The following is a 26,375-nucleotide window of genomic DNA, read 5'->3' as shown; positions in this document are numbered from 1 at the left end:
CTCATCTTTATTTTTAAAGACAAATTTACAGGAAAATAAATTCAGGAAATAGCAAGTTTTGGCCGAATACACAATTTTAAATCTACCCACCTTTACATATTCATTATAATATGTTGTGTTCTTGCTCTCTATACAATATTATGAATGTGGGGAAATCATATAGGCACAGGCACAGTTAGTTTCTAAATAACTGTTTATTAACTGGAGACACACACACACGCACAACTCAGCTAGCTATGTGCAATACTGCTCTCTGTTGGGATTCTGTTAGCTCCTGCAACAGATGATAGGGAGGCATGCTAGATAGTGCTCACATTATTAAAGGGATACTACCCAACTCTTATCCCCTACACAGAATCTAGAAATATGACCACATGGTATTTCTCAAATAGCCCAGTAAGTCACGTTTTTTCCTTCAGTCTTGGGTACATAATAGTGTAAGATGCTCCACACACATTCCACTTGTGTCAGAGTCCAGTAATATTATGAAGTATAAACAGTAACCAGTATTTACAGAATATACTTAATGTTTGCACCTAAGGAAAGTTATGCTGCTGATTAAAGAGAAAATATGTAAGAAATAGCTACTGGCAAAATTATTACATGTAGAATTCTGGAAATAAGAGAACTAAAAGTAACTAAGTTCACTAAACTAAAAGTAACTAAGTTGGATTTAAACTTCATTGCTGAACAACAAGAAAGAGTTCTACACCTCCCTGCCTTTCTGCCATCTGACACCACCAGGGAAGGAAATCCTGCCTTATCTGCACATCAAAGAACAACTCACAACAACTCTCATGGACCCAGAGGAACAAGACTTCCACCTTCAGCTTCCTCTGTGCAAAAATGAAGTTTATTTTCTACCTATGGGGACTTTTTACCATCTTGAATTTTCCCTAAGCCAAAGGAAGGTTATGTACCCAAAAGCTTGCAGAAAAAGATATTTTTTTTGCAATTTCTTAGTTGGTGTAATAAAAAGTATCATCTATGAACCAAGAGTCCTGGAGTTTTGCATTTCTAGTTAGTAGCGCTACATTTCAATACAGAGATAGTTAAATCAGTAGAAACAGAAACTATATATAGCTACGGTATTAATGTAAGTGTAACTATAATAGTTTGATTACCTAACCAAATATTTTGCATAAAACACGAAGGACAGAGGTAAAAATGTGCAAGGGATCAAAAACTGGAATTTACTGACATTTATAGCAATCCATCATGACACAGGACAATGTAAGAGATACTGTTTGATATATAATGCTCAAATAGCTAAGACCCCCCCCCCAAAATAACTCGTGAATACATGTACTGAAGTCAGTTGCCATATTTTTAGAAAGTCACTGCAGGGAAAGAAACACAATGCTGTACACTATACAAATTATCAGACATGCAAGCTTAGCAAACATTCTAAAATTTTCAATTCTTCTTGCATTTTTAAATCTCTTACCAGGTCTCTCTTTGCCAGTGCCTTTTAACTCAGCAAATTTTTGTATCAAGCTCTCAACTGTAATATTTGCTGTGTTATTAATAAATTCTTCATGAACCTGTAGGAAAACAAATTAAGTAAAGGTAAGGAACAACACCTAAAAATAATCTAATTAACCAAACAATTTAAGCTAACATTTAAAGGCTGTCTTCCAGTATACATTACTGAAAAGTTGAAGGCACTGCCACATAGCTTATCAAGGAAATTCCTCTATTTCTTTAACAGTATGCAAGTGTGTGCACTAAGCAGGATGCAAAATGAGATATAGTATGCATAAAGTGAGTATTAGTGATAGTGGATTTAGAAATCTCTGCCTTTTCTTCTTTCTAGCTATTGTTGTGTTTAGTCTCTTACCCAGCAGCATGACAGTAGGTCTTATTCAAAAAGTGAGATGACAAGACATATCCAGAAAAATAATAAAGTACGAATACATAATTTTGTACCATAACAACTCTATTTGGCTCAAAGCAGTACTGACATAATACCTCAAAAAGTCAACAAGGAAATATAAGTTGCTCATAATTTTTTTTTGAGCGAACAGTAACTCATGTTTTAAATAGATGTTCACATACTGCTGTACAAAACAAGAAAGTAAACACTGGTGCATTTATAAGTTATATGCTGCCAGATCTGTGCACATGGTGAGGGCAGGCTGCTACTGCTGGGTGGGGCCAGGCTCTTCCCAGCAGGGGGCTGGACCGGGCTACACTTGGGGTGGGCAGTGGCAGTGCTGGGATGGGGGCTATAGGGCGGGCTGCAGCCACCCCAAAATTCGCCGTAGCCCCCATTGCAGAGCCGCCACCGCTCACTCCAAGTGCAGTTTGGTCTAGCCCCCCTGCTGGGAAGAGCCCAGTGCTGCCCCTGGCCCCAGCCTGCTTTCGCCTCACACATAGATTGGGGTGGGGGAGGCCCCCCCCCCCCTTCCATGGCTCCCCTGGGGTGTATGCAGCGGTGGGAACTGCCCCCTCCCCATGCCCCACAGACAAGCCATTGCTCTGTCTTGCACCACGCCTCGGTTGGGCAGTGCCTGCCCCACCCCCATGCCCCTCTCCTCCCCCATTCCCCACTAACAGACTTACCTGCTGGACACCACTCTCCATGCAGTCAGGCTGTGCTTCTGGCTGCCTGCATGCTGCACTGCGGCTGTGCATGCACACAGCATTTATCAGTGACATTATTGGCCACATCAGCCAAAAAAAAGCTGATTGCTGGTAATGTTAATATTTCTTTTATTGGTGCCGATATAATATGGACCGATGTATTGGTGCACCTGTACTAGTAACATTTTGGGCCCAAGCTTCCGTTGGCACAGTAGTTCTGACAACTAGCAGAATCTCTGGTTACAGCCTATTATAGGCAAGACCAAATAACAGAATAATGGTGTAGCATGGGGGAGGCAATTATTTCAGGCAGAGGGCTGCCTACATAGTTCTGGCAAGCCATCGAGGGCTACATGGATAGCCCCGCCCCTTGATAGGCGCCCCGTCCCCCTGGTCACCATCTTGGGACCAGAAGTTCTGTCCCTAACCCCTGACCTTTGCTACTAGAAGTCCCTCCCCTTGCCCCCCAGAAGTACTCCTTTCAGCAAAGGGTTTTGCCATCTCGGAACCAGAAAAATAACAAATTATATTCTAAAAATCAAACGTGTACTACAACATTCATTAATTTGATTTAAAAAAATATTTCAGTCTTGATTTACATGCGTGTGTGCAGTGCACATAGGAGGTGATAGTATCATAGCTTAAAATGAAGTCTTACTCTTGTGGCACTAGTGGGTTCCAGCTCCAGTGCCAGGGACGGCAGGAGCAGCTGGGACACAGTGCCGGAGCGGTGAGCAGAGGGATAGGGACGAGGCAGGGAAGCAGTGGCAGATGCGGAGAAGTGGCAGTGAATGGGAACACAGGGCTGCACTGGTGCCTCAGGCCCAGGAGCAGCAGAAGCGCAGTGCCCAGGCCTGGAGGAGCACTAGTGGGACCTCTGCCTGGTGCGGGAGGCTGTAGGCAAATCCTTTCCCCTCAATCCAAGCCCGGCAACCCCTGGTGCAGCGCAGCCCGGCTCCACAGACCCCTGGCACCCTTGCCCCGCACTCCTGCCACCCCACTCTGGGCCCTGCTGGCGCTGGCCCCAGTGCACCAGCTTGGGCCCTGCACTCCCACCCAGCTGTTGGTGCGCTCTGCACGCCCACTTGCTACCCCTTACCCCTGCCAACCACAGCCATTTCCCCACTCCCCCCCCCCCCCCCCCCCCCCGCTTGCCTGTCAGCACCAGGTGGGTCCCAGCTCCAGCTCTGGGAACACGGGATCTGGCCCTGCTGGCCTGAAGGACTGGGGCAATTGTCCCTGGTCCTCCCCCACTTCTCCTTATCTGTATTTCCCTTGGTGCAGGGAGGCACAAACAGTCCCAGGCCAGAAGCCTCTGCAGAGGCATCTGGCTGGGGTTTGGGGCAGGGGGGGAAAAAAAAGAAATGGGGCCAGACTTGCTTCTGCAGCCTTGAACCTGCTGGAGGCTTCTCCTGGGTCCTACTGCCCCTGTCTCCTGTCATCTTTGACAGGCTGCCAGGAGCAGATAAATATTAATTTTCTAAATGTTTAGGGGCCCTGTGGGCCAGACAGAATGGCCTTGTGGGCCGGATGTGGCCCGCAGGCTATACTTTGCCTGCCCCACAGTCTTTTGGGTTCATTCACCATCTTGCCCAGTATGTTTACTCTCCCAGGACAAACTCCCTCCTGGCAGGAATCCATATAAACAACTTTCTTTGCCTCCGTATTTCTGAGGGACCCGGATTTCTCTCCCACTGGTCCCCCCCAAGGGCCCTGTGGGTGGCACACCCAGGCCTAGGGTTAATGAGGACCTTTGTCAGGGAACTTCTGCAGGGACTAGATGTATTTAAATCCACAGGTCCTGATGATCTCCACGCCAGAGTGCTGAAGGAACTAGCAGGGGCCATTGAGGGACCTCTGGCACAGCTCTATGAGCACTCATGGCGCTTGGGCGATGTGCCGGAGGACTGGAAAAGGGCCAGTGTGGTCCCCATCTTCAAAAACGGGAGGAAGGAGGACCCAGGAAACTATAGGCCCGTGAGTCTTACCTCGGTCTTGGGGAAGCTTTTCGAAAGAATTATCCTGGCACATGTCCAGAAAGGGCCAGCAGGGGAAGTTATGCTCAGGGGCAACCAGCATGGGTTCATTAGGGGCAGGTCTTGTCAAACCAATCTGGTGGCTTTCTATGACCAGGTCACCAAGTCCTAGGATGCAGGTATCGCAGCAGATGTAGTCTTTCTAGACTTCAGGAAGGCCTTCCACATGGTCTCTCACCCCATTCTCAGTAAGAAACTAGGAGACAGCGGTGTTGATGCCTACACGGTCAGATGGGTCACTAACTGGCTGGAGGGCTGCACCCAGAGGGTGGTGGTGGACAGGTCTTATTCGACCTGGAGGGATGTGGGCAGTGGGGTTCCCCAGGGTTCAGTCCTCAGGCCCGCACTATTCAACGTCTTCATCAGTGATCTGGGAGAGGGGGTAGAAAGCACCCTGTTCAAATTCGCAGATGACACTAAGATGTGGGATGAAGTGGGTACGCTAGTAGGAAGGAACAGGCTGCAAGCGGATCTAGACAGGTTACAGGGGTGGGCCAATGAGAACAGGATGGGGTTCAACACTGACAAGTGCAGGGTAATGCACCTGGGGAGGAGGAACCAGTGGCACACCTACAGGCTGGGGAACTCCCTTCTCGCCAGTGTCGAGACAGAAAAGGATCTTGGAGTCATCATTGATGCCACAATGAACATGGGCCGACAGTGTGGGGATGCGGTCAGGAAGGCCAACCACACCTTGTCATGCATCCACAGATGTATCTCAAGCAGGTCCAAGGAGATGATCCTCCCCCTCTATGCGGCACTGGTCAGGCCGCAGCTGGAGTGCTGCATCCAGTTCTGGGTGTCGCACTTCAAGAGGGATGTAGCCAGTATGGAGAGGGTCCAAAGGAGGGACACCCGCATGATCAGGGGTCAGCAGGGCAGGCCCTACGAGGAGAGGCTGAGGGACCTGAACCTGTTCAGCCTCCACAAGAGAAGGCTGAGAGGGGATCTAGTGGCAGTCTACAAACTAGTCAAGGGGGACCAGCAGGCATTGCGAGAGTCCCTGTTCCCCTGAGCAGTCCCAGGAGTTACAAGAAACAATGGACACAAGCTAGCGGAGGGTAGTTTCAGGCTAGACATTAGGAGGCGCTATTTCACTGTCAGGGCGGCTAGGACCTGGAACCAACTTCCAAAAGAAGTGCTGGCTCCTACCCTGGGGGTCTTTAAAAAAAGGCTGGAAGAACATCTGGCCGGGGTTGTTTGACCCCAGTACTCTTTCCTGCCACGGCAGGGGGTCAGACTAGATGATCTCCTCAGGTCCCTTCCAACCCTACCAACTATGAAACTCAGTCTGTAAATCAAATGCTTACATTAGACAGGGTCTTGTCCCAGGCCCAAAGAAAGTCCTCAGGCATGGTTCTGCCGCCACTTACCAGCACTCTTCCTTATCCCTCTGGTTCCTTCAGCCATGGGAAGGGTTCATTTACAGTATTCTCTGCTGCATTCATGCTACACCGAGACAGGCACTCCTGGCATGGTCCCCAGGCTCCTCTGTGAATTGACCTGCCATCTCTCTCCCACCTGACATACCGCTCTCACTTGCAGCTCTAACTCCCAGCCTGCAGCTCTGTCCGTCTCCCTGACTGACCCTGGCTGTTTCCTGGGAGCCCTTTTACCTGCCTGGCTGTCAGCTAATTACCCCCTGCAGCTGGCCCAGTCCTCCTAGCTAGCCTGCAATCAATCTCTTACCAGCTGCAGCCCCTGAAAGTATTCAGGCTGTTACCAGCACCCTGAAAACACACAGCCTGTTACATATCCTCCACCACAAGAAGGGATCCCTCTTCTAAGTCTCTACCCCCACTCAGGCACTAGGTAGGGCCCTCCTGTCCCATCCACACCCAAGTCACCTTAAAGACTTATTCTGTGGGCTCCAACTGCCTCTGTACCCACACCCATGCCTCACCAATCATACTCCTAATGTTTTCTCCTGATCTTTCTCTATCTCTTTGGTTAGGCACAAAGTTAGGGAACTACAGGGACACAGCTCCCTTGTCTGGGGCTCCTTTGCCCAGGGCAAAGCTGTCCTACCTCCAAATCTTACTCTGGGTCTGGGGCCCCTGGCCCTGATTTGGCCTCTTCTGGGCTTTGGCCCAAGCTTCAATGACTACTGGGCCACAGCTCCCCTGTGTCTTCTTATACCCGGGCAAAGCTGTTTTCCCCCAACCTCCAATTCTGTCCTAGACCCTCCAGGTCTCCTGTGAGCACTGGACAATCTTCTCAATTTGCCTTAGTACCTCTTAGGCACTGGACTCTCCTGCCCCTTCCTCCCACCAGCACCAGATCTTCTCGTGATGCATCCTACTGCCTCCTGGTTCCCCCCCCAAGTATGGGACCTTCTCTTGATGCAAACCCTGAGGCACCATCAGATCACCCCACTGGGCGCTATGGAATTGCCCCTCCCAGGCCCCCTCTCAACATGCCCACAAGGCACTATGCAGCCTCCATCATCCCTACAGTTCTTTCCAAACCACCAACTATTGTAGAGTTTACATCCTCATATAATATCTACATTATCAGACATCAACAAAACATAAGCCCACTGGCTATCTTTAATAGTCCATAACCAGAATGAAGCCCAGAGTACCCCATACTCCAGTCTGACCCAGAACCACTCAGACCTCTGGCAGTCATTCTCTGCAGGGCCCTGGGCAGAGCTCCTCTTCCTGCTTCCTGCAGGTCTAGACTGCCTGCTCTGGATCAGGCCTCAGTTCATATACTTTGCCAGCAGCTCCCCTTCCAGTCAAGTGGCTCCTCCCAACCCACCTATCAGGGTTTCCAATATTCAATCAACACTTTTGATCCCTAGCTGCCTACTCCGTGTAGCCAGCCCATGATGGGCAGTGTTTCCACCACCCGGGGATCTCTTCCCTTCTACTTATCTCTGGGAAAGCCTCTCACCCATGCCCATTACACCAAACACAATCTTTTAAGTTTCCCCATCAGATTACCCATAATCTTGGGTCACTCCTTCCAGGGAGGATTAGGGCCAGTCCCCTACCGGGTCCGTATTTCACTCCAAAGTTCCCCAAGTTCCAGGGTGACTATATCTACACAAGACTCCACTCATCAGCCTCTACAGGGGACTGTTTCTTTACCCATTCTTACCCTCATGGGACAACCACATAGCAAATATTCATTTAATAGGGCTGCCACCTGAAAGGCTTCCTGGGAGTGTTCTGACCTCACAGTCCCCATGCCTTGGCTGACCCCCTACTGTTTCTCCACACCTTGGCTTATCTCAACAGTTCCTGCCTGCTGGAACACTTGTTTCAGTCTTTTACACCTTACACTGAAACACAGGTTATTTACAAACATGGCTGACCCATCACTATTCACCTTCTGGTTTGGCTTATCCTGGGGTTGGATCTTCAGAATCCTCTTCATGCCTGTTACTGGTACTGTCGCCATTTTCCTTTCTGGCTGCAGCTCCTCTCTGGGGAACCTCTGAGGTGGGTCATTCACAGAGCTCACCTCCCACTCAAATGCAGTCAGGGCCTCCTCTGTCCACACCTCTGCTCCTGCTGGAGTTGGATTGTCCACTTTCTGGTAGGTCCCCCTTTTCTTTCATTCCAAGTCCTTGCTGGTGGACACAGGCATGGACTCTCTCTGTGCTTGGGTAGGGGCCTTATACCTTTGCTAGGCCTCTTGAGTTTTATTCCTCATCCCTCAAACCCATACTTCCTCCAAGGGGTGTCCTAGCAGGTTCCCCCTTCTTAGCCAAGATGGTCTTTGCCTTCGTCACCACCACCCAGCTCTGCTGCCGCTCCACATCTGTCCACACATCACCCCCACCCCGTGCTCTGTGTCCAGCTGCTGGAGGTACACTTATTGAAAAAGGTTGAAAACCCCTGGCTTACGTTATACAAGGTTTTGTCCCAGAGCCAAAGAGTCCTCAGACGTGGTTCTACTGCCACTTGTCTGCTCTCTCCCTTATCCATCTGGTCCCTTCAGCCACAGGAAGGGCTCACTTACAGTCCTTCTGCTGCACTTGTGGGAGAGAGACACTCCTAATGTGGTCCCCGGGCTCCTCCGTGAGCTGACCCACTGTCTCTCTCCCACTCCACTCTCGCTTATAGCTATCTAACTTCTAGCCTGCAGCTGTCTCCCTGACTGATCCTGGCTCTGTTCCCCAGGGAGCTCTTTTAGCTGCCAGCTAATTACTCCCTGCAGCTGGCCCAGTCCTTGTAGCTAGCCTGCAAACAGTCTCTTACCAGCTGCAGCTGGCTGCAGCCCCTGAAAACAGGCAGTCAGTTACAGATGGTCCTTTGGCAGATCTGTGAAAGGATAATTTGCTATTGATCACTGCTTGTCTGCCTGGAAATCTAGACTGTTTCTGACTTGCAAGAAGTGAAAAGCCATGAGTGTCATTTCATTCTTATGGTATTGCATCCAGGATTTGATGGATTCCAGACAGTGAACTGATGAATGGACAATCTCTTGTTAATACAGTATATGGCCAATGCACTGACTGAAGATTTGCACTGCAAATTTTGGAGGCACCAGGATATTCTAAGAACAGTATTTCTGTCTAAGTCTTTGTTAGTGATACTTTTTTGTAGTTTGCTAAGAGGCCCAGCTGGATGAATAGGGGATAGAACATTTTCTAGGATCTGTGCTTTCTCTCACTTATTCATCTGGACAAACTGGAGTAGATGGGAATGTTCTGCCTTCTCATACGCACCACCACTAAGCATTTTCTGAGGACTCTTGATGTTGTAATGACTCTCTTTAATAAGATGATCTAAGGCTCATGAAGAGGAATGGAGCAAGTGTCTGAAATTAATAGGATAATAGTTGGATGCATAGAAATCCATCACCCATTTGTCCTAGATTACACTGGACCACACCCACTGAAATGAGATAAAGTGGTTTTCAAAGATGGCTACTAGCTCCACACCAGATCTGACATCTTTCTCAATATTCTCATCAAATCTTACTTCCTTATTTACAGGGCAATATAGCAACAGAGGATGCAGATGGGCACCTCCACAATTTTGGCTGGTACTTTGGCTGTCTCTGCCCTAAGAAATATGACCCACCACTGGGGTTAGTATTCGTAGGCTTTTCTAGAGAAGGCTGGCATATACATTCCAAATGCGAACGTTATGCGTGTTAGATGTATCAACATCTATGGGTAATGCTTTTCTGGCTTTTTCTAATGGCCTGAATTCTATTTAGACATCAGACAAAATATTTTTTTATTATTTGATTTTTGGTAATTTCCAAATGCCCTATATCGAATGTAATTCAATGGGGCTTCACACACATCCTACAGAAACATTCTCTACTGCAAGGCCTATGGAACATTTTGTTCTATTTTTACCTCTCCACTACCCCTCTAGCTTAAAATGGTGGCCTGCAAAGTACTAAAGGAGAGAGAGTATCAGAAGTTTCACAATAACAACAACAACAAAAACCAATACAGGAACATTAGGATTGCAAAGTCAAGCGCTCTAATTAGGAAAGATAAGAATGAATTTCCCTATGCAACCCTGAAATTTGGCCCATTTAGACATTATAATACAGCATTTAATTACATAATCACATATTATTTTTTTCTCCAAAAACTCCTGTCTCTGTTAGTGTGCAAGACGGATGACATTCACTGAGAGAACACTTTTGCAGTATTTCTTGATATCCTCCACTTTCAAAATGTGGGCTAAAGCATCACAAATAAATGCCACACTGAATACAAAAAGATCGGTTTCTTTGTGGATGGCTGACAGTGTTCTAATTACAGATGAGGAAACCTTAACTCTTATCAATTGTAAAGATATGTTTGGGATTATAATAGTGAGCAGAGTATACAGCAAATGAAAAAATATGAATGACTGCAAACACTGCATCTTGGATATTAATAATTATAGGGATAAAGTGAAAAATGTTGAGAGTCGCAATACTGTATTTATTCAAATACAAAATGAGGTTTTTCCCCCAACTGGTCTGGGGAAAAAAGCCATTTGTCTTATAATCGCATAGAAGGAAATCTTACTAACTACAATGTCTATCATTAAACTGCTGCCAGAAGCAGCATGTGCTGAGCAATCTCACCTCTTTTATATCTACTCCTGATAATTCCTGATCAATCCATTACTTTCATCATAGTTTCCAGTACAAGAGTGTAGCTAGTCATCATATGCTTACTTACTTTAGTATTAATATTTAAATGTAAGTACGTAAGGAGTCTAATTCAAAATATATATAATACATGTAATAATAAATATGTGAAAATAGTGGCACAAAGCTAGGAGGGATCTAAATATTGGTATAAACTACATTCTAGCACATGAGGCTACAGTAGAGAAAATGCACAGAAGGTTGTATAAGGATAGAAAAGGATTTATCAGCCACACATACACCTTATTATAGTACTATTTGTTTTTCTTCCCGCTTTTCTTCCTGTTTGTCTTTCTTACCTCTTGCATCACCCCACAGAAAAGCTAATTTTACACTTGTCTGCTGGTATATAGTTTCCCAATGCCACTCATTACTCTTGAATTCAGTCCCATAGGTTTAATGTGTAATCAGTCAATAAAGCCACAATCATTTGCAAAACACATCAATACAACATTACGACTGAGATTTTATATGCTGAAAAGTCCAAAAATTCAAAGTCCCTAAGCTAAATTGTTCTTCCATTTTACAGCACTCATGTTTATATAATCTACAGCAATAAAGTCTTACAAAGGCAAAAGAATGATATATTATAGTAGCTGTGACAACTATGCATTTGAATTTCCTAGCTTTTATTAACAAAATGTTAATTGTTTTTTTTTCTGGCTCTTTTTTTTTTTTTTTTTTTATAGTAACTGTGATCATTTCATTTCACTTCAGTGTCACAGACCAGACCATGCCATTGCTGCAAAGGCAGTACACAACATTACTTCTGATAACTTAAATATAAATTATAGTTCATAGTTGGATTAATATGATGATCAATATAAAATAAACTCACCTGCCCTATTTGTAAGTGAATTTCTTTCATAGTGTTTGAAAATGATTCTATAATCTCTTTCATGTGAAGGAGATGCGCCTCTTCGATGTCTTGAAATTTCTGCATAGCAAATATAAGCAATTAGATGTATGATGAATACAGCTAGCTTCATGCTAGTTATGGAATTACTGCATTTTAAAACTTAATTGGACAACAAGCAAGAAAAACTCAAACACACGAAGAAGGAAGGTGCTAGTCTAGTTTTTTTGCCTATACAAAGATACCAAGGTAGTTATTTACAATGATATTCTATCCTAATGACATAACTGCCATAATTTAACACATTATAATATATTATGCTTGAAGATAACAAATATTAACAAGTTATTAACATAGTGCTAAAAACCCAGTATTTTAATGGCTCTCTTTAGAGTGCAGTTCTGAAAGGCTCAGGTCTTTAGGGCTCTATACAACATGACATATTTGGTTTATAAACACAATTACTCCACCCATGTTTGAAAAAAATGGCATTCAACTAAGGGGCTGTTTACTTTACTTGATCTTTACAAGGCACTACACTCTCAGATCTAATTCTGAGTTCCTCTTTTCCACCTGAGCTGTTTCAGCATCACTCATCTATGTCCCCTTCACTCAGTCACTTGGCCTATCCAAGACTTCCAACTGACCAGCAGTTTACTCTCTCCTCTGTTCCCTCTTTCTTCCATCAATATAATATGGTCATTGATTCTCCATGCTTTACTCTCTTCCACCTACAAATATTTTGTCTCTTTTCCTACTACAAGTTAACCCTGCCAATTCCCAGCCTTGGCTCATTCCTAGCAATTGCTTCCTGAACTCTTGCTCTTGTGTTGTGGAGCACCTCTAGCAGAAATACTGTGACTAGGCTGATTTGCCCTATGCATTTATTTTTCTTTAAGTTCTGCCATCTTCCTAACAAAATAATTAGCTATATAGCCTGCTAAATCCCCATTGCAAATCTCAACTGTATTTTCACCATCTTTGACTACTTCTCAAATGCTTGCCTTTTCCTATCTTGACTTTTCTCTGGAATTTCTTTCTTCCAATTCCATCTTAGAAGATTTCCAATCCAGCTTCTACCTTTTGAGCACCACTGAAATAACTCTTGAAAAAGTCTCTCATGTTCTTAGCTCAGGGGTAGGCAATTATTTTGGGTGGAGAGTCGCTTACCGAGTTTTGGTAAGCTGTCAAGCGCTGAATGGGTAGCCCCACCCCTTGACAGGTGCCCCCCCCCAGTCTCCATGTTGGCCCCAGAAGTCCCTCCCCCAGCCCCCTCCTTTTGCCACCAGAAGCCTCTCTCTTTGTCCCCAAAAATACTCCTTTCAGCAAAGGGTTTTACCATCTCAGAACCAGAAAAACACTGAATTACATTGCAAAAAGCAAACATCTACAACGTTCATTAATTTGATTTCAAAAAACACTTTTGTCCTGATTTACATGCATATGTGTAGTATACATAGAGGTGACTGCACAATAGCTTAAAATGAAGTCTTACTCTTGTATACTGTGGAGGGCATGAGGAGATGGGTAAAGGTTTGTGGGGGGCTGTGGGTATGTGGGGGGGGTTTGTGGGGCTGGATAAGTGTGTGGGATATGGGTGTGGTCATTACACACATGCAGTGTGCTTTGCTCACTGCACACACACACACACACACACACACACAGTGCTTGCTCACTACATGCACGCGCATGCACACACACATTCTGTGCTTTCTCACCACACACACGTGCACACACACACTGTGCTTTGCTCACTACACACACACACACAATCTCTCTCTCTTCTGTCTCTCCCCCTCCTTCCCTCATTGCTCTCTCTGTCACTGTCTCCCGCTCCCTCGTGGTACGGATACACACACACAACCCCTCCTACCTCTCCCGACTCCGGGGAACCAGCGTGCTCCCATGGTCCAGTGATGCAGCTGGGGCCACGTGGTGCTAGAGAAGCCACGTGCAGGGAAAGCTCCAGCAGGCAGAGACTTCCAGGTGGAGGTAGGGAAACAGGCCAGCCCAGCCCCACCTTTCTCCTGACTCCTGCCAGCTTCCCCTGGATCCTAGTGCCCATAGCTCCTGTCAGCTTTGACAGGGAACCTGTAGCAGATAAATATTAATCTTCTAAACTTTGTAGGTGCTCCGCGGGCTGCACAGAATGCCCTGGCAGGCCGAATTCGGCCCGTGGGCTGTATTTTGCCTGCCCCTGTCTTAGCCAAAGCCAAAACAAGTACTTCATCCTTATCCTCATCCTCTGACCTGTCAGCTGCCTTCAATACTCAAAATGCTTTTCACAAAACTTCATTCTCCTTGGTTTTTGTGACTGTCCTGTCCTGGTCCATCCTCCCTCCGCTTCTTTAAACCAGTCCTACTGAATATTCTCTCAATCACCTCTAACTTGATGTGGGGATCCCAGAGGGGTGCATCTCCAGGTTCTCCCCTCTTTTTCGTCTATAACTTATCACTTTAGGTAAGGAACAAGCACTATAAGAAGTTTCAAAGTGTAATAAGAAGACAACAAACAGATGATACACAGCATTACAGCACTAGAAATCAGCCTATACTGTATAAAAAAAACCCCAGATGAAATTGAAAGAACTCCAAAGCACTTTGCAGTAGATTGCTTCCAGTTTCATTTGACCTCCTGGCCAAGTGGAGAAGAAAACTGGTCAGCCCAAGAGGTGGCAACTAGGGAAGACTTGTCATTCTTCCTGAGAAAATAGGGCAATTGGACAGTTACCTCAGGTGTCTGTACATGAATGCATGGAGCCTGGGAAACATACAAGAAGAATTGGAAGTCCTCGCAGTCACAGAACTATAAAGTGAGTGGAATAACAGAGACATGGGATAACTCGCATGACTAGAGAACTGTCATGGATGGGATAAGCTGTTCAGAAAGGACAGGCAGCGGAGAAAAGGAGTTGCACTTTATGTATAAGAGCTGTATGGCTGCTCAGAGCTCTAGTATGAAACTGGAGATAGGCCTGTTGAAAGTCTTAGGGTTAGGGTCAGAAGGAAGTGCAACAAGGGTGATGTCGTAGTAGGTATGTGCTATAGACCACCAGACAAGGAGGTGGACGGGGCTTTCTTCAAACAGCTAACAGAAGTTTCCTGATAACAGGCACTGGTTCTTATGGGGTACTTCAATCACCCTGACATCTGCTGGGAGGGCAATACAGCAGTGTGCAGGTGGTTCAGGAAGTTTTGGAAAATGTTGGGGACAACTTCCAGGTGCAAGTGTTGGAGCAGCCAACTAGGGGCTGTGCTCTTCTTGACCTGATACTCACAAAGAGGGAAGAATTGTTGGGGAATGTACTAGCAGATGGCAACTTAGGCAGTAGCGACTAAGAGATGACTGAGTTCAGGATTTTCAGGAAAGAAAGGAAGGCAAGCAGCAGAGTAAGGACCCTGGACTTCAGAAAAACTGACATGGACTCACTTAGGGAAATAATGGGCAGGATCCCCTGGGAGGCCAGACTGAGGGGGAAAGGAGTCCAGGAGAGCCGACTGTATTTTAAAAGACATCTTACCGAGAGCATAGAAACAAACCATTCCAACGCACAGGAAGACTAGCAAATATGGCAGAAGACCAGCTTGGGCTTAGCAGGGAACTCTTCAGTGAGCTAAAACACGAAAAGGAAGCTTAAAAGAAGTGGAAACTTGGACAAACAACTTGGGAGGTGTGTAAAACCATACTTCAGGCATGCAGACATGAAATCAGGAAGGCTAAAGTGCAATTTGAGTTGCAGCAAGGGATGTGAAGGGTAACAAGAAAGGTTTCTACAAGTATGTCAGCAACAAGAAGATCAGGGAAAGTGTGGGTCTCTTACTGAATGAGGGAGACAGCCTCGTGACAAACAATGAGAAAAAACTGAAGTACTTTTTTCACAAACGAAGTCAGCTCCCAGGCTACTGCAGCACCTGGCAGCACAATTCAGGGAGGAGATGAGTAGCCAACAGTGGCAAAAGAACAGGTCAAGTACTATTTAGAAAGGCTGGATGTGTACAAGTCCATGGGGCCAGACACAGTGCATGCAAGGGCGCAGATGGAGTTGGCTGATGCAACTGCAGAGCCACTGACCAATATCTTTGAAAACTTGTGGCAATCAGGAGAGGCTCCAGATTATTGGAAAAGGGCAAATATAGTGTCCGTTTTTAAAACAAAAGGAAGAAGGAGTATCCAAGGAGCTACAGACTAATCAGCTTCGCCTCAGTCCCTGGAAAAAAAATGGAGCAGGTCATCAAGGAACCCATTTCTAAGCACTTGGAGGACAAGAAGATGATTAGGAACAGTCAGCATGGATTTACCAAGGGCAACTCATGCCTGATCAACCTGATTGCCTTGTATAATGAGATGACTGACTCTACGGATGCAGGGAGAGCAGCGGATGTGATATACCTTGACTTTAGCAAGGCTTTTGTTACTGTCTTGCACAACATTCTCGCAAGCAAGCTAAGAAAAGGACATATGGGCTGAATGAATGGACTGTAGGATAGATAGAAAACTGGCTGGTTCATCAGATTTGAAGGGTAGTATTCAGTGGCTTGATATACAGTTGGGAACTGGTATCAAGTGGAGTGGCTCCAGGGGTTTGTTCTGGGGCTGGTTTTGTTCAATATCTTCATCAATGACCTGGAAGATGGGATGGAGTATACCCTCAGCAAGTCTGCAGATGACACCAAGCTGGGGGGAATAGTGGAGACACTGGAGGGTAAAGCTAGGATTCACAGAGACCTCAACAAATTGGGAGAATTGGAGCAAAAGAAATCTCATGAGGTTCAATAAGGACAAATGCAAAGTCATGCACTTAAGACAGAAGAATCCCATGCAGGGGTAGAGCCTGCAGACTGACTGGCTAAGCAGCAGCTCTGCAGAACCTGGGGGTTACAGTGGACAATAAGCTGAATCTGTGGCAACAGTGTTCCCCTGTAGCATTGGGCTACTGGTCTGCATTAGTAGGAGTGTTGCCAGCAAACTGAGGGAAGTGATCATTTCCCTCTATTCAGTACTGGTGAGGCCACATCTGGAATATTGTGTCAAGTTTTGGGCCCCCACTACAGAAAGGATGTGTACAAGTTGGAGACAGTCCAGCAGAGGACAATAAAAATTATTAGGGGGCTTGGGCTCATGACTTCTAAAGAGAGGTTGAGGGAATTTGGCTTATTTAGTCTAGAGAAGAGAAGACAGAGAGAATTTAATAGTATTCAGCTATCTGTAGTGGGGTTACAAAGAGAATGGAGCTAGACTGTTCTCAGTGGTGACAGATCACAGAATAAGGAGCAATGGTCTCAAGTTTCAGCAAGGGAAGTTTAGGTTAGATATTAGGAAAATCTCTCACTAGGAGGATTGTAAAGCACTGAAACAGGTTACCCAAGGAGGTAGTGGAATCTCCATCCTTAGAAGTTTTAAGACCTGGCTAGACAAAGCCTTGGCTGGGATGATAAGTGGGGATGGTCCTACTTTGAGCAAGGGGTTGGGCTAGATGACCTCCTGAGCTCCCTGCCAACTCTAACTTGCTATCATTCTACAATTCTGTATGGAGTTGAAAATCCTAGGCTGCCTACACATGTGCTGGGGGAGGGGGGAGGGGAAGGGGAGAGGAGGAAAAGAGCTGAGGGGCATTTTAATTAGAGCAGGTCCCACACAGTCATTCTAATTAAAAAGGCTCACTGTCATGTGCATTAAGCCCCTGCATGTTTCAAAGAGGCTACAGGATACTTTATCTAAAGTTCATTCGATGAGGTTTAGATAAAGCGCCCCCACGGCCATTTTGAAACGTGTGGGAGCTTAACACACTTGACGGTGAGGCAAGGTTGGAGCTTTCTAATTAGAACATGGAGAAGACTCAATTAATCGAGTCTGCTCTGATACATTCTAATTAGAATGTGAAAGAGCACATCTGTAGGCACCCCTAATGTTGCCCAATCACCATGCATTAATGTGGGTAATTTTTCCACGACTAGTTTAACAAGTCCTGTAGAAAAATAAAAGCCCTCCTCATTATGAACTCTGAAGCCGGAGAAGGGATGAGAAACAGGAATCAGTTGCATCAATGAAACTGTAGAGCCACATGCATTTGAACCTATCAGTAACTTTGAGGATTACACAAGCCTTGGCACACAGGGATAGCACCTATAATGGTGCACACCTTGTACATAGCAGCAGCAAAAAGCACATCCACCCAAATGATTCAGAACTGATTCACAATTAACGGTCAGAGATTGACAGTTGCCTGATAGCTACTGGTGCTGCCTTCTCCAGTCAAAGCATTCATACTGGCAGTCTGTAGCTGAGGCTGTTGGACACAGATTAACAGGAAAGTGGCTCTCCTCATCCTGTCAGATATCCAGGTTGTAGCCATATTGGTCTAGAGACAAAAGGAATCAGGACTTGTGGTAGAGGTGATATCTTTTATTAGACCAGCTAGATTTGGAAAAAAAAAATACTTCAATTGCAAGATTTCAGGCACAAACACTCTTTTTCAGGCATAGGAGAAAAGATTGTAAAAGTTCTCCTGGGTAGACATGAAAGTTCATATTTCATAGGAGAAGGTGTGGTAAAGTCTCCTGTTTGGAACAGTTCATTTTATACACAGATTAGGCTCAGAGAAAAGTTAGAATAGTCGGTTTACCTCGAAGTTGTTTGGTGGTAAGCAGGACATAGTCATATATCCTTCTGGTTATGATGTTTCATATTTCACAGAAAAGTAAAAAGATGGAATGCTCTTCTGGGCAGTCATTTCTTAAGTGGTAAAGTGTCTTTGAGCTTTGAAAAGTCAAGCACTGCAAGTCCTACATTTGAAGCACAATTCTTACCTACCACTCCATGGTTGTTTCCCATACCTAGAACCAGCAGTCCTTGGACTGGAAATGGTCTCAGTTCATTGCCCAGCTAGCCTCATCATCTGCCAGGTCACTGCCATTCATTCAAGATCAGGATACACAGGTCTGTTAAGTGTTCTGTAACAACACCGTCCATCTCAGCCCCTTGATACTGTTCCTACCATAGCAAGATTTGCAGCTGCTTGGTCATAAAACTAAGGGCCCAAGATGAAGATTATGCCCAGCAGTGACACACAGTAGTGATACACATCATACATCAGCATGATCTGTAATGGCTGGCATGCAGCGTGTCAAGTTCAAGATGGTATGTGCCCATTCTGTTGCTTTTATAGCTTGAAAACAGTGCAGTTGCCCTCTCAGAAAATCTTCCAGGTGAATCTTGGGAATTTTTCACATCTGACTCATAGCAATTTTTGGGTATCTTCCTCCAAACATTCCACCATGCAACATGGCAGATATCCCACCTTGCACCGGGTGGATATTGTGCTGCAAAGAACCCCAGAATAACTATCTCCTTGCTGCTGATGTAATTTCTGGCAAGCCCTGTGACCCCATTCCATGAAAAGTCAGAACAGGATTTAATTCTGGATTTCCCATTCATGATGAGCAGAGAAGACCATGCTGAGGTGATCTTCTTTAGCACCATAAAGGCCTGGCAGATGTGCCAGACCAGTGAACTTAGCAGCAGACACATCAATGACACAAATGAGGAGCCTCCATGTTGAGAGGGAGGAACTGGTACTTCCCTGCTTGTTGATGTTAAACAGGGAGCTGATGTCCACCATCTAACTTGGACATGATAGTTTCAACTGTACCTGAAAAAAGCCTTGTATACACGTTGGAATCAGCTCAGGAATCTTTATGTGAAAATTTACCTCCTCAGGAGACCTAATGCCTCATGACTGAAAGTAATTTTTAGTGCCTTCTTCAAATGATGCAACAGACATGCCACCACAGAAGGTGAGGAAGAAAGAGGCTGTACAGGAATTCCTTTACAAACAATATTTGAATCTGTCTGCCATACCAAAGAATCAAGAGAACATGGATACAAGGACTGTCACCTTCTTAGGGACTGCCTTTCTAGGAGCAACTAGGTCCACAGGCCTCTCAAAAGTCTGGTATGTGGCATTACAAAAACAGGCACAGCCATGTGATGAAGAGGGGAAACATATACAGATACAGAAGTCAAGAAAAACCTTTTGAAATTCAGGATTAGGTCTCTCAGGACTTGGAAATAGCACCAGTAGTGAAAAGCCCTGACCAGTACAAAACCCCCCCAAAAGATTAATCCAGGTCTATTATAAAATACAAAGCCTGCAACCTATAGCAGTGCTGCCCAATCTCTTATCCTGTAAGGCCAGATGGGCAATATCCAGTATGTCCACATGCCGGATCTGGTGGTCCTGGAGATCCAGCATCCAGGTCGTGTGTGGCAGGGCCCCACCTGGCCACATAGAGAGAAGCAGCAGGCATCCCAGCCCTACTCCAGCTGCACGGTGGAAGGGAGCTTGGTCTAACCCCAACCTAGCGCCAAAGAGGGAGGGGACATGGCCTCGCCCCAATCTGGCTGCATGGGAAAACAGGTCATGGCCAGCTCTGAGCCAGGCCTGTGAGGGAAGAGGCATGGCCCAGCCTTGATTCAGCTGCATGGTGGGAGACCTGTCCTGAGCCAGCTGCATGGTGGAAGAGTGCTTGGCCCAGCCTAACTGGCCCCATGAGGGAGAAGGGAGCATGGTCCAGCTCCAACATGGAATGGGGTATGGTTCAAGCCCAATCTGGATGTGTGGATAAAAAATGCATAGCCTGGCTCCAATCCACCACACAGGGCTTGGGAATTTGGTAGCAAGGAAGGGTGGCAGTATTAGCTGCCACTGCTCACCTGCTATCAAATTTCCCCACTTTTGGGGAGCCCTGTAGGCCAGATTTGGACTGTGGGCCAGAAGTCGAGCACCTCTGACCTACAGCAATAGGGCTTTCTACATATTACCTTAAAGCAGAGGTTCTTGACCTATTCGCCAAGTGGGCCACACTTGCAGCTCTCAATGTGGCATGTGGGCTGCACCCACACAACTTACTTCCTGTGTATCCATTAAAAAAAATGTTTTAACAGGATGCCACATATGCTGCAGCAGTGTGCTGACTGGGCCGCATGCAGCCCGCAGGTTGAGAACCATTGCCTTAAAAGGCATATTTACTCTTCATTCAGAAATTATGAAATAAAACCTCTCCATAATCCCTGCTTTAATAACTCCAAGTATGACTTAATCTTTTCCCAATCCCCACCAAATCTACAAATTCACCTTTGCACTTGAGAATACGCATAAGAAGTTTCAGCTCAAGATTTTGTTTAAAAAAAACCTTGGAAAGCACCTGCAAATGGTAACAAAAAAAGAAAGTCTGCTTAGCTGGGCCAGAGGGAAGATGCCAGAGCACATTCTCACTCACGCAGCACCACTACAATAGTTGTGCTAGCAGGATGTGAATTGCATCTGGGAGGCACCTGCTGCTAAAGGGCCCTGGCTGTTGGCAGAAAGCAAACATGCCTGCACAAGCTTTCTGATTGTTTCCTAAAACAACCTCAAAGCCTTCTGTGGCTCACAAGACAAGCACTGATCTGTCAGCAGAAAGCAAGGGTCCTGCCACCACAGAAGAGCTGCAAGTATAGACATAGTCACAGTTTTGCTGGCAGAACTGAAGATGGAAAGCCAAAACTTTACCCACATTAATTATGGGAAGATGCTTAACTTGCACGGAAATCAAACAAAACCAAAAACAAATGCTTCAAAATGTCTTCATTTACATTTGTATTTTCCTTTGTAAGAAATCTTTTGTCTGATGTTATTCAGACAGATGCTCATATCTCCTCTGAAAGCTATAGCAACAGGAACTCTGAACATGTTCTAAGGAAAAGTGCTGGGCTGATGAAACAAACTGTTACAATCTCTAATAAACTTGGACAGACCGCATTTCACCCAATACAGAGTTAAAAAGACTTGGGAATTTGTTTTCAGAATTTTTTATTCTAGATATACTGGATGATAACCCTATTTCAAGTGTTTCTCTAAATATGCTTCTTTGTTGCTTATGCAGAACTTGCACTTTTATTAAATGGATTTTAGCAAAACAAAAAAATCTCTTGATGGGAAAGAGAACTTTTAACACCTAATGACTTCATGCATTTGAGTTCTGAAACTTCAGTCTAGATACTGTACATGATTCTGATTCCTTCCCGTCACCAGAGGAAAATGGAACGTTTGTAACCTCTTCATTAAATTTTCAATTTAACAAAGACCTTTCTTTTCAGAAAGGTCTATACAGCAGTCAGCCTTTTAACAGCAGCAGGCAGCCACTTGCAACCCAGTTGCCAATCCTCTTTTTCTGGGCAATCCCTCCTGGCATACCACTGACAGAGGCATAGCTCAAGTCCAATTGCCATCCCCACCACTTTGCTCCTCCTTCCACCACCATGAGGAATACTGCTGCTGCAGGTGGAGGTATCAGCACAGCCAGGAGCACAGAGGTTAATAAGGAAGGAGATGACTGGCGTAGGGACCCTCTGGTGGCCCCCTATAGCTGCTGCCACAGAACAGTTGCTAAGTGTAGCTGGTTCCTGTTACCAATGACAACTGGCAACAGTAAATTTGGCTTTGAAAAAGGCAAAGGCCACAGTAGGGGAGCTGCATTAAGGCTCTGGCGGCTAGCCACATTGATATGTCCCGAAAAGCAGCAGCATCTCTCATGGAGGCTGGAAGGGGGTGGGAGCAGGAGGGAGGGAGAGGAAGAAGGCATGAGGCTGATGGGTAGACTAGGCCTATTGTACTACGACCCCTAGCTGCCCCACCAGCTGCAGGGGACTCTGCTGCAGGTCAAACCATAGAATCATACAGAAGTAGAAAGGACCTCCAGATGTCATCTAGTCCAACCCCCTGCCTGAAGCAGGATCAGAGAGACCTTTGCAAGCCAGATCCTGTTTCTTTATGGGCCAGTGGGCTGTAGGTTGTCAACCCCTGGTCTATAACACCCACAATGACTCAAAGAAGGTTCTTTGTAACTGGATGTTTTTATTCTCTATCTCATGGTTCATGATGGATTATATCTGAGGGGCTGGGCTGGTGCTGCAGAACTCAGAAGGCAAGACTTTGACAGTTGAAGTGTCACAATATTTTTGGCTACGTATTCATTATAATAAGCAAATATGAGGCAAAGTACTGTTAGTCTGAACCAGTGGTACACAAGCCTTTGGCCCCATGGCCCAGACAAGTGGTGCTGAGACAGTTCACAGGCCAGATTGAGCTCTGCAGGGCCTCAGTTGGCCCTCATGCTGGGATCAGACCCTGGGGCCTGGCACCACCCTTGACTGTTGGGATTAGGCCCTGTGGCCCAGCATCACCCCTGCCTGGCCCTATGTGCCAGGATTAGGTATCTGATCCAGTGCACAGGGCTCCCTATGAGCCTGGTAACTTGGCAGGAGGAAAGCAGTGCCACTGCTCTCCTGCCACCAGATTTCCAGTCCCATGGGGAGCCCTGAGTGCTAGATAACCTGAAGCTGGAGGGGGGAGGGAATCTTGCCTGCAGGCCAGGGTTGAGCACTAAATTGTTAATTTTGTACTATAAAGCTTTACATTCTTGCTCCTTACTTTTTCCTATAATGTGATGTACTAAAAACTAACACTATTAAAATGGAGTAGCTGTTTGCATAAGCTTGGGAGAAGAAAGCTTGTATTATTTTTGTCTTCCCAAAACCAAGACTAATGACCAATTTTTTTTCCCCTTTATGCAAATGTTTCTCTTCTACATAATCACTATTCCACACTAACTACTCTCTCACCTGCCCCTAAAATCCAGTCACCTTAACTCTTCTATTCCTTCTATGAAAGATAAAAGTTTTAATTATTCTCTAAAAGCATCTACTTTTGGATCAGGATTATTAAGTTTTACCCTAAGTCTTTACCCAGAGGATAACTTTTTCCTTTTTAATAACCTCCTCAAAAACATTTCCAAGAATTTAAACGCTTATAAGGAGACCTGGTCATTGCTTCAGTGACGGCAGGCGTTCAGCATTTGTCTTGTACCTTATTACTTTCAAAATGTGCAATCTCAATTACCTTCCTGAAGATCTACTTTAAATAATTCTGCATAGAATTACTTTTCACCATTTCTGTCCCTTTGAAGAGATCTAGAGTCAAAGTCGAATGCATGCAAATATACTGAAGATGTTTTAGCATAACAATTACCTGTGCAGTTTCTGTCATTTTCTGTTCAAAATCAGATTTGGCTGCAGCATATTTTTCCACATAGAGTTTATAGGTTTCTGTAGCTTTCTTTGATTTTACTGAGGCCTGTATAACAGAATAATTATACAAAAAGATCAGAAACAAAGCATTTATTCAAAACCCATTAAAAGATAATACACTCATAGGAAAATATAATTTTGATCCATGGTCTTTCTGAAAAAAAGGAAGGCAGACATGATTTTCACTAAAACTTACTACATAACATAAAGCATGAGATAGTAAAATGTCTTACTAAAATGACACTAACTGGTAATTTAGATGTTTATTAATTACACTATTTCCCCGCTGAAATCCTGTACCACTAGTCAGTACAACAGTAACTTAAAACAATCACCCTTATTTAAGTTGAAGTGCCACATTTCAGGTACATGTTAGCTTTGTTTTTACAGTGTTTTTCCCAGATAACACAACTGTAATACAAAAATAAATAATGTGATGGGTAGAAGAGCTAGGAAGAAGGAAAAGTAGTACAATGCCTGCTTCTACATGCAGTATGGAGGAAAGAGAACGTAGGGAGGGTTAGAACCTGTGTCACCAATTTGCAAAATTCTGATGTTGAAATAAATTTAAAAATTGCTATGCAGTTAACTGATTAGCTTATTTTAGAAGTCAAAAATATTTAGCTAAAAAATAAGGAAAAGCTGCAAGTAGAAGCAGGGTCAGAGCAAATAAAAGTTAAGGAGTTTCAAATGACATTTTCCAAAAACTTGGGAAGTTGGAGAGAGAAAAAAAAGTTAGTTCAAGAGATAAAAAACTGTTTTTAAAAGGAAAGTGAATCAAACACGAAATAGAATATAAGAAAGTAGAAAGTGCAGAAAAAGAGTGATTTACTTTCAAATCTTGGAGAATGCATCCATTGTCCATCATTAAAAAAATCATGACTGGATTTTTTTTTTTTTTTTATATATATAAGAAATATACTCTAGTTCAAACAGGAATTAATTCAAGGTATTCCTATGGTGTTCTACACAAATCAGACTAGTTCACAAGGGTCCTGTCTGGCATTATGATGTACTGAAAAATGTCATTATTTAAAACCAATTGATGATTATGTTCTTTGCTCTGCTTGGATGCACATTTCTACAAGTCCAAGTTAAGGGAAGGATCTTTCAAAGTGCCTACTAAAACTGGTACTGTCACTGATTTTGCCACTCTGCGTAGCCGTGGCTAGTCTGGCACATCAGAAAAAGCCTCACGTAGCTTCTTGTACACCTCACAAATATTACTGTGCACCTCATGAACACTATTTTGCTGGAATTACAGAGGACACCAGTGTGACCCTCCAGCCCCTCCTCTTTCCCCTCCACCCTCCTGACCTGTATGTAGTAAGAGCAGAGCATTTAATCTGGCAGCTTGTCTCAAAGTGACAAGTAATGGCTATTCTAGAGAAGGGACTGACAACCTATGACCTGTGAGCCAGATGCAGCATCTTTGTGGGGTATATCTAGTCTGTAGGATTTTATTCAGTCCAAGGCCAATTCCACAGCTGAACTTCATTCATTTGGCCTGCTGTTGTGAAAAGGTTGTAGACCCCTGCTTTAGAAGAAGAGTAGCATAAACAGGGAATGTGCAGAATGATCTATTCAATTATATCTTCTCAGTTCCAAGCAGTCCTAGATTTAGGGATATCCTGAGCATACGGTTATTTCCCCAACTGATGCATTTACAAGCCCCCGAATGGACCTATCCTCCATGTGCTCCACATCAATATTTTTGCTGCTGCTCCAAACACCACAGGGAAATGCATATAACATATATCCCTGCCCCATGACTTTCATACTATTCTATACTTGTTGTATTGAAGGCTCAAGATATTCACTAAACAACATCATTTAAAAGAAATTAAGAATGTTGAAGTATGATGTCCCTTTTGCAAACTCTTATAAGGTAAGGATTGTTATGTTAACGGACTTTGAAATGAAGATGTGTTATTGAATTAAAAAACTGGATTAATTTGTTAATGCAATCAGTGTCCACATTTTGAGAGTCTAAATGTTGTACCCAGGATTTACAATACCAACAATAAGAGACTGCTGTAACTATGGGCAGAAACAGCAGCTTGTGTGAAAAGGAACTATGGCACAATTTCTCAGCGAAAAAGACACAAGGAGAAGAATTAAATACCTGATCAGTAAATAATTAGCAAATATCTGTTCTGCAAATAGGATGTGTATTTGCATGTGCGCACACACACACAATTACTGGAACCCCATTCAGAACTTTAGAACGTAATTGAAAGCATAAATAAAAGCAATTTTTATAGGGTCATCTTAAATGCAGAAGTTAAAGTTTTCATGTGAACATGTCAGCAAGCAACAGGAAATCATTACACAAGCTACTACTAAGCTTTTAGCTTCAGATGGATGTTTCCTTAACAAGGAAATTTAGCAATGAGAACTTTTGAAGAATTTCTTTTCAGATGCCTCAGTCTGAATATTTGACTATATGATGAACTTTCAGCGAATATCTACTGTTGTGAACTCTAGCATAAACTGTTTGTCTTGTGATAAGAAGAGTTTCCCTATGTTTATGACTCCAGCCACCTTTTTTTTCCTATTAAGTTCAGGAATCACTGTGTCCACAGTTGATTCTGGGCTAACAGGTCTCTGAAACAGTAAGTAAATGACTCCAAATGACAAGAACACAACTAAC

General features: G+C 44.5%; 1 protein-coding gene across 2 annotated transcripts in view; it reads right to left on the bottom strand.

Moving 5' to 3' along the window:
* Window positions 1–26,375, bottom strand: part of FCHO2 (FCH and mu domain containing endocytic adaptor 2) — a 153,528-nt gene that overhangs the window by 88,860 nt on the left and 38,293 nt on the right. For both annotated transcript variants that reach the window (XM_006263835.4, XM_006263836.4), the window contains exons 6-8: window positions 23,664–23,768; window positions 11,578–11,676; window positions 1,448–1,544 (exon numbers count right to left, since the gene is read on the bottom strand). In XM_006263835.4, coding sequence (XP_006263897.1) covers window positions 1,448–1,544; window positions 11,578–11,676; window positions 23,664–23,768 — 301 coding nt within the window. The remainder of the gene's footprint in view (window positions 1–1,447; window positions 1,545–11,577; window positions 11,677–23,663; window positions 23,769–26,375) is intronic.

Source organism: Alligator mississippiensis, chromosome 3 (assembly GCF_030867095.1).
Source record: "Alligator mississippiensis isolate rAllMis1 chromosome 3, rAllMis1, whole genome shotgun sequence".
NCBI classification, from domain to species: Eukaryota; Metazoa; Chordata; order Crocodylia; family Alligatoridae; genus Alligator; species Alligator mississippiensis.
The sequence above is the reverse complement of the archived record's forward strand: the minus strand, read 5'-3'. Positions and strand labels throughout refer to the sequence as shown.